At 37.1% G+C, this 9,033-nt stretch overlaps 1 protein-coding gene across 2 annotated transcripts in view; it reads right to left on the reverse strand.

The window, feature by feature from the left end:
* The window catches only part of LOC104822858, a 12,954-nt gene extending 4,332 nt beyond the window's left edge, over positions 1-8,622 (reverse strand). Inside the window, exons 1-6 of one of the 2 annotated variants that reach the window (XM_010554219.2) lie at positions 8,233-8,622; positions 7,531-7,727; positions 7,198-7,231; positions 6,163-6,298; positions 5,404-5,582; positions 4,954-5,246 (exon numbers count right to left, since the gene is read on the reverse strand). In XM_010554219.2, the coding sequence (XP_010552521.1) occupies positions 4,954-5,246; positions 5,404-5,582; positions 6,163-6,298; positions 7,198-7,231; positions 7,531-7,727; positions 8,233-8,548 (1,155 nt within the window). In that variant the 5' untranslated portion in view covers positions 8,549-8,622. The remainder of the gene's footprint in view (positions 1-4,953; positions 5,247-5,403; positions 5,583-6,162; positions 6,299-7,197; positions 7,232-7,530; positions 7,728-8,232) is intronic. The other variant, XM_010554220.2, reaches the window with a different exon arrangement.
* Between the last annotated feature and the right edge of the window lie 411 nt (positions 8,623-9,033).

Consider the following 9,033-nt stretch of genomic DNA (forward strand, 5'->3'; position numbering starts at 1 on the left):
AAGAACCACCCTTTCCGAGGAGACATGTGGAAGGTGCAGTCGGAGTCGAGTATCCATTGGTCTGTTTGGTCCTGATTTGAAACTGTTAATGCCTTTGGTTCATGTTCATTTCCTAACACTGCTGCAGCTTCACCAGAACCTTTGCCATTTTCTTTCCAGCCATGTTCCTCATGATACTTCTTTCTAGTTCTGTACTCTTTCTTGAAATGTCCCTCTTTGCCGCAAAACCAACACATTATTTTCTGATTTCTCTTTTGGTTTTGGCTTCCCTTTCTTTTGCTTTAGTTTCTTTTCCTTTTACCAGAAGACCTTCTCCTATGTCGGTCTTGCCTTTTGCTAAGAATTCCAAATCTTTAGAGAAAATTGCAGAAGTAATCTCATCCCTTCTAGAGTACTTCATAGTATCTCTAACTGACTCATACTTATTAGAAAAAGAATTTAGTATGAGCATTACCTGGTCTTCTTATGAGATTTTCACTTGAAGTTCGCAGAGGTCTGATATTAAACTCTTGAAGACGTCAATGTTTTCCTCCATTGATTTCCCGTCTTCCATCTTGAACGAATTCAGTTTCTGCTTGAGATACATTATGTTTGGCATGGACTTGTTCAGATACTCCTTTTCCAAGGCTTTCCATATCTCTTCTGCCAGCTGTTCTTTCTTTACCTTCCTCATATTCTGATCAGACAAACACAGAAGGATCAGATTACGTACCCTTTCTACTCCTTTCTCTTCGCAATGTTCCCATCTTCCTTTGATGCTACTGCCTTTACATCAGTGCTTTCAGATTTATGTGATCCATCAGGTTCTTTAAGGACATATCCTTTTGTTAGCACCTCGTTCAATCCAAGCATCTCCAAACTTGCCTGGATTTTCTCTTTCCACATAGAGAAATCCCCTTTCCTACCGTACTTCTCCACATCGAGCTTAATCACCGTCGATGTCGCCATCTCTTCCAAGGCTTTCTGCTCTTGTGTCTTTTACGAGGCCTTTGATTCTTTTGGAATCTGTAGATTCTGCAACAAATCTACAAAGAAACATTACGAAAGAATTCACCAAAGATTTCGAATTACCACGCAAATCTTCATAACTCGGAAGAGGAATCCCTGAGCCGCAACCAGACTCTGATACTATTGTGAATGTTGATTTCATTGAGAGCGATTGACCTCGAATTGAAGAGAGAAAACGAAAAACAATGAACACACGAGTCTTTTACGAGTTCGGATCACTGTGATCCTATGTCTCGATCGAGAGAGTCTCGACAATCCACTATATATCGATTCGGTGTTACATTTCGAGAAGCTTCGCACACAGATTCGTGAGCTTTCTCTGAGAACAAGAGGAAAAGAAAAACTGAAGATTGGGATTCGCCATTGACGGAGCTCTGCTTCTTATACCAAGGGAAGATGATAACTGATCTAACAGACTCATTAACTGAGTCTAACAACCAAATCGGCCAAACCGAGTTTAATTCGTCCCAAAGTAGACCGGCCGCAATTCTCCAATTAATGACCCGAGTTTCGGTTTCCTACAACCCTTTTGCTTTAACCAGAGGATTTCTAAAATGAAATCTGATACAGAACGAGAACTTTAGAGCCTCTGTTTCTGATGCTTCAGATACAACTTCAACCACTGAACCACTAACTGTTGGGTCTCACTAGAAATTGTTATCAAACCACATTGAATTTCAGGTATTTTACTGCATTTTGAAATCATATTATCAAGTTTTGATAATTTCGTTCTCATTTAAAGTTTTGAATCTTTTGCTTACATATCTTTAGAAGTGTCAAAATGAACTCAACTCGCAAGTTGCCTCATTATCGACTCGCGAGCCTGACAAACTAGCTAGATGAGCCACGAAATGGCTCGCGAGCTGAGATTTTTTTAATATATATATTTTTATTTTATAAATAATTAATATTTAATTTAATTTTTATCGATTATATACAACAACAACAACATCGCCTTAATCCCAAGTTTATTTGGGATCGGCCGCATGGATTCTTCGTTTTCACTCATTTCGATTTTGCATTAGCTCTTTCGGGATTTGTAACAATTCCAAATCGTTTCTAATTACATGTTCCCAAGTAAGCCTAGGTCTACCCCTTCCTTTTTTCTTCACCTCCATTCCTATACCCTTCACTCTTCTAACCGACGCATCCATCGATCGGCCTATGTTGTACATGTCCAAACCATCTTAAACGTCCCTCTCTTAACTTCTCTTCTATACCTATTCCACTTACTTTCTCTCTAATAGCCTCAATTCCTAATTCTATACATTCTTGTGTGTCCGCACATCCATCTCAACATCTTCATCTCGACCACACTCATTTTAGACATAGGTTATCCTATGATTAACATCTTCATCGCAACCCCCATCCTTTTGAAGGATTGATCCTCCTTCCAAACTAACTCCTACATCACTAGAGCCCCTCCCACTAAAATCACAATGCATATACTCGGTTTTCGTTCTACTAATCTAAAACCCTTACCCTCTAATGTACTCCTCCATTGCTCTAATTGATCATTTACTCCTTCTCTAGACTCATCTACTAGCACGATATCGTCTGCGAACATCATGCACCACAGTACATCTTTATGTATATCTCTTGTCAATTCGTCCAAGACTAATGCGAAGATGTAAGGGCTTAAAGCGGACCCTTGGTGCAACCCTATCGAGATGGAAAAATCTCGCGTGTCACCCCCTTCTGTTCGGACACTAGTAGTCGCACCTTCATACATATCCTTCAACACTTGTATGTATCTCACTGATACCTCTCTACGCTCTAACACCCACCATAAAACATCTCTTGGTACTCGATCATAGGCTTTTTCGAGATCGATAAATATCATGTGCAAATCTTTCTTCATATCTCGAAACTTTTCCATCAAGTTACGGATGAGAAAGATTGCTTCCATGGTAGACTTTCCGGGCATAAAACCAAATTGATTTACGGAAATAGATGTGTCGCTACGTAAACGTCGCTCCACAATCCTTTCCCACAACTTTATGGTATGACTCATGAGTTTGATTCCTCTATAATTTGTGCAACTCTGGATGTCTCCCTTATTTTTAAAGATAGGGACTAAAGTGCTTCGTCTCCATTCATTTGGCATATTCTTCGACACTAGGATTTTATTAAACAACCTAGTGAGCCAAATTGTCCCCATTTCTCCTAAGCACTTCCATACCTCGATAGGGATATCATCAGGACCACATGCTTTGCCTACTTTCATCTTCTTTAGTGAATCTCGCACCTCTACACATCTAATCCTCCTAGTATAACTCACATTCCTTTCCCTAGTAATAGTTTCTAGTTCTATGTGGTCTGCGTCCCTACTTTCGTTGTATAGATCGTCGAAATAATTTCTCCATCTCTCCTTGATGTCTTCATCTTTAACTAGAGTATTACCTTCTTTATCTTTAATACATCTGACGACACTCAAGTCTCTAGTTCTCCTTTCTCTCTTTCTAGCTATCCTATATATATCGTTTTCTCTTTCCTTTGTCCCGACTCTCTCATACATCCTTTCAAAAGCCTTTGTTCTTGCTTGGCTAACTGCTTTCTTCGCCTCTTTCTTAGCCAACTTATATTGTTCATATGTCTAATTTGAATTACATTTAGGCAATTTCTTATACCACTCCCTCTTGGTCCTTAAAGCCTTTTGTACTTCTTCATTCCACCACCACTTCTCCTTTTTCGGTGGTCCATACCCTTTTAATTCCCCAAATACCACTCTAGCAATATTCTTAATGATAGATGACAAATCTAAACACATTTTCATTGGCTTCCTTATTCTCACTCCACACCTTCAATTTTAACATCTCCTTCTCGAATAACTCGCTCTTTTGACCTTGTAGATCCCACCATCTAATTCTAGGCATCCCCTTCTTCCTTGGGCAGATAGCTATTTTCGTGATCTTGGCATCTAACACTAGCAACCTATGTTGACCAGTTAGAGCTTCGCCCGAAATAACTTTACAATCCTTACATAGAGTATGATCCGACTTCCTTGTAAGAAGAAAGTCGATTTAACTACGGTTTTGCCCACTCTTGAAGGTCACTAGGTGCGATTCTCTTTTCTGAAAGTGGGTATTTACTAATATGAGGTCATAAGACATGGTAAAATCTAGGATACGTTTCCTTTCTTCGTTCCTACTCCCATAGCCAAACCCCTCCGTGTACCATTTCATATCCTTGTCGATCATTTCCGACATGTCCATTTAAATCTCCATCGATAAAAATAGACTCTTCGGACAGTACACTTTGCATAAGGTCATCCATATCCCCCAAAACTTCTCTTTACACTCACTATCTAATCTTATTTGTGGGGCATAAGAGCTGATCACGTTGATAGTTTCTCCTTCTATAACTAATTTCACTAGGATGATCCTATCACCCACTCGATTTACTGCAACTACCGAATCCTTCAAAGAACTATCTAAGATAATGCCTACCCTATTCCTATTCCGTTCTTGACCCGAATACCACAATCAAAAACCCATATTACCAATCTCCTTACTTTTCTCTCCTACCCACTTAGTCTCCTGGATGCAAGCAACGTTCACTCTCCTTCTACTCATTGTGTCTACAAGTTCCATCAACTTTCCCATAAGCGTTCCGATATTCCAAGTACCTATCCTAACTTTTCGTTCCACCGAGGCTTTCTTACTTTTTATCGATTATATATGAACACTTAATTTTGATATTTTAATTTTAAATTCCGTATTAAAATCTAGTTTTATTTGATATATTTTATAATCTAAATAAAAAATATTAATATTATTATTGGTTCGCGAACCAATTCATTTCATTCGAGAAATTGGCAACACGAGTTGAGCCAATGTTTTTCTAACTCATTTGAAAATGAGTATGGCGAGTTGAGTTCAAAATGAGTTGATTAGTCACGAACTGAACCGAATCGAACCGGTTTGTTTGACATCCCTTACATACCTGTTCCTTGTAAAGGCTGTTAAAGTAGATGCACGGACCAATGTGCTTGAATCCGAATAGTTTCTTGTCATCGAAGGGAACCCTAGGCACAATGTCATTACTGTACACAAATCTCGCGTACTTGAAATCATGCTTTTGTATAACATCCTTCATGAACTCCTCGAATGTTTCATCTCCAACCCTAGGTTGTCCGAACGTGTAAACTCCATCAAGCCTTTTCAGCAACTCATCCTCGTCGTGTAACGCCAATATCGCCGGGAACAAAGCGGCTAAAGCGCCGCCGAGGCTATGACCTGTCACCAGTAACGGACCAAGAAAAATTTATAATTGGGGACAAACTTAATTTTACTATAGGATAAATTTAATTTTTATAGGATTATTTAAAAATTTTATATAAAAAATAATTTTTTTAATTAAATGAATGGGAAATGAATGTAAGCCTGCTCATGCCTGTCACTATGAACTTTGATGCCTTGTCGTCCTCGAACAAGCCTCTGAGCTTTTGTCTTATGGTGTAGTAAGCGTATTTGTGTGTGGCTTGGACTATCTCCTTCGGCCATCCGTTTATCTGAAGGCCCAATCCTTTCATGAACCCTCCATGAACTTTTCCCATCACCTTCACATCGTACCTGTTTGCAAAAGCCCACGCACGCACGTCATTAGAATCCTTGGTCTGATCTAATTCGTTATATGCGTAGTGTACCCGAGTTACATGTTTCATGTTTATTTACATTTGTTAATAAACCATCGAAACCAACTAGGGTTTAAGGCATCGATGTAAAACCGACCATCTCGGGCCAGATTGGTCCGATCAGCCTGTTTTGGGCTCGGTTGCTGCCCCTTTTTTCACAATCCAAATTTCTTGTCCCGATCCAAATCGCTTCAATTCATGCGAGGTTGCGAACCAAATAAAAGTTGTGTGTTATGCAATACCCAACATCACTTTAATAAAAAAGTTGAATATATATTTTCTTGTCTCGCGAGAGTGAACTCATGGAACAGGTTCGTGACGAGCTGGTTCGCCATATTTTTTTTCCAGGCTCAAAATTTTTAAATCCAACTTGATAAAATATGGATCGATTTGCGAGCCCCCTTGCCGACAGACTCGTTTTTACGCCTCTAGTTTAAAAGCAATATGTATCATGCAATACCCTTGCATAAAGTTTTATAATATGGTGTATTTAAGATCAATTTACATAGGAGAAATACCAGTCGATATCAAGATCCGTGCACCAGTCATCGACATCAAAAGGTTCTGTTCCTCTGAAGCTGACAACAACGAGGTTGGAATTGGCGGTCGGGAGCTGGAACATGAAGGCTTGTGTTAAATTGCCTGCTTGGTACGCTGATGAAAGGGCGAAAAAAAAACGTTTTAAGTCATTTTCTAAATTGAAAAATGTTATTTGAGGTAATCATCGTACATATTTAAATAAAACTCGTTCCATTCACCCAAGTTTGGGTGGCCTAGTGGTAAGAGAATATCCAAAACATGCTCTTATTCTGGGTTCAAACCCAAGTGTAGGAAGGGCAGACTTCCCTGGTCTTCTGGGAGATATAGTTGGACCAAAGGTCCGGTGAATTTCCGGATTATCCAAAAAACCAAAAAAAAAAAACTCGTTCCATTCACGTTTTTGGCGGCTGATTAATATTCTTGATGTGTCTCGGTATGTCCTAGGGTTTTCCTGGTGACTGGATTTTGAATAAAATTCGTAAACTTTTATAACAAAATCAATGAAAAATCTAAAAAGTACCTGAATTTGTCAATTTTGACAAAATAAAATTTTAATTTTGTTTTTTATGAAATAAAACTTTGACTTGATTGTTGAATTATAAATAAAAATAAACTTTATAACAGATGTCATTTTTATATCGATCGCTACATAACGTACCGATACCGGAAAATGTGGATGATGACGTGTCAAATATAATCAAAGTGTTGACTTGCAACATAGGATATCGATACGTAATGTCAACATTTAGGTTTAAAAATGAAATCTATCAATAGAAATTTATGCATTGAAATCAGTAATTAGCATAATGAGGATCATAAACTTGTTAGTTTCATTTTATCCTCATGCCTTTTTAGGGTTTTGCTTTTTATACTCATCCCATTTTGTATTTATTCTTCGGTTTAGGGTTTCGTATAAATCATGAACGCTTTGTTTCTAGTTCTTGACTAAGAGAACACGTATTTTAACGTCACCAATAAATAAATAAATAAATAAAATATAGCAATTAATTTACCATTGTAACACTCGAAAAACCCCAAGTAATCCATCTGCAGTATAAGAGAGATATAACAGTGAGATAAAAAAATGTCGGTTAATAATTAATCCATAATTTATATATTTTGGTTACATATTCATATAAAAATAAGCACCAAAAGAACAACCGATACACAACTTGGAAAGGTTCAAAATGTATTTTGGTGGTGAGTCATCTCGATTTAATATATATATATATATATATATATATATATGTTTATATCTTTAGCAATTTAATCCATAAGTCTTGATCTCGAATTGATTTATTTATTTTTACATTTTATTTTTATAAAAAAGGTGAGAAAAAACAGACCTTCCATTTTTCTTTCACCACAGAAGTGATGAAGGCTTCGCTTTCATAGGCAATCTTAGAAGCCATAATTGATAACATGGCTTTGTACTCGTCCGTACCAATGCTCATCTTCTCATCTAGCTCCACTCTCATGTCCGTGGATCCGATCACCGATGTATATGCAGCCGACGATTTGTCGGGTCGGTTGACCGTTTTTCCTGTGCAAAGATGTCATCAATCTTCGAATATTACATGTGAATCGAGATGAAACTCGAAGATTATTGTATACTTTTGTTGGTTAGGGAAAGTTCTACACTTATCCTTGGTTCTTGTCACTATAAAGATGAAGTATCATATTGAAAATTCTTCAATCTTAATTAAGGTATTTGAATGTATTAAAACGTAGGGTTTGCCGAATAAAGCATTGTATTATGTAATCAGCCAAATAGCATATTATATCTATCTATCTATCTATCTATCTATCTATCTATCTATCTAGAATAACCTAATCTCACTAGAATACCATAAACTAATCATATTAAGACACTAACATTAATGTTATTAAAAATATAATTTCATAATAGATCATTCTAACTCTCCATAATTCCCAATGGATTCATGTGGTATTTACTTACTAATATCACAACCAAATCGTGGAGATTTTTTGCTCCGATTTTTCGGATTTCAAGGAATGATATGCAAAACGTTTTCTATAATGCTTACCCGTCAATACGCGAAGTATCAACTTGAAGAGACCACCATTGATATCGACGGTATTAAGCCAAAAGGTAAGCCTTTCTCCTGCAACTGCAAAGGGTTTTCTCATGGAAATGAGGACTTTCTGAAGGAAGACGGTGATGGCGATAATGCATCTGGCCGTGAAAGTTCCTTGGCTGAGTACTGTCTCTGACGGACAATCTATGAACTTTATCTTCGCTAAATCGGAGGTAATCAAAAGGAGAAGGAGATCAAGAAAGCCTGCCTTTTTTGCGTCCACCAAGAAATAGTTACTGCAGAATTTCATTTCTGTTTCGGACATTCTTGGAGAACTTTAATCAGAAAGAAATGTGATCAAGAAGAAGAAGAAGAAGAAGAAGAAGAAGAAGAAGAAGAAGAAGAAGAAGAAGAAGAAGAAGAAGAAGAAGAAGAAGAAGATGATGATGATAATGATGATGAATGGAGGAGGAGGAGAAGAAGAAGATGATGATGATGATAATGATGATGAATAACTTGAACTTGTCTTTGTATCCCACAATGAAATTAGGTTGGCTTGTAATATGCGATAGAGTGGCTACATATTTATTCCTACTTGTAATATCTGTTTTTTTTCCTTTACCAAAAAATAACTTCTTAGTTAATAAAACCCTCAAGGTGACGAAAAGACAATGTTGCTCACTTTTTTTTTTTAAATAGTTAGTGCTCAGTAAAAATCACATATTAATATATGAATTTATAAAAAAAGCAAATAAAAATATACGAATTTTTAAAATTCGTAAATAAATACACAAATCTAACTCCTACATT

Source organism: Tarenaya hassleriana, unplaced genomic scaffold, assembly GCF_000463585.1.
Source record: "Tarenaya hassleriana unplaced genomic scaffold, ASM46358v1 Cleome38, whole genome shotgun sequence".
Lineage (NCBI taxonomy): Eukaryota > Viridiplantae > Streptophyta > Magnoliopsida > Brassicales > Cleomaceae > Tarenaya > Tarenaya hassleriana.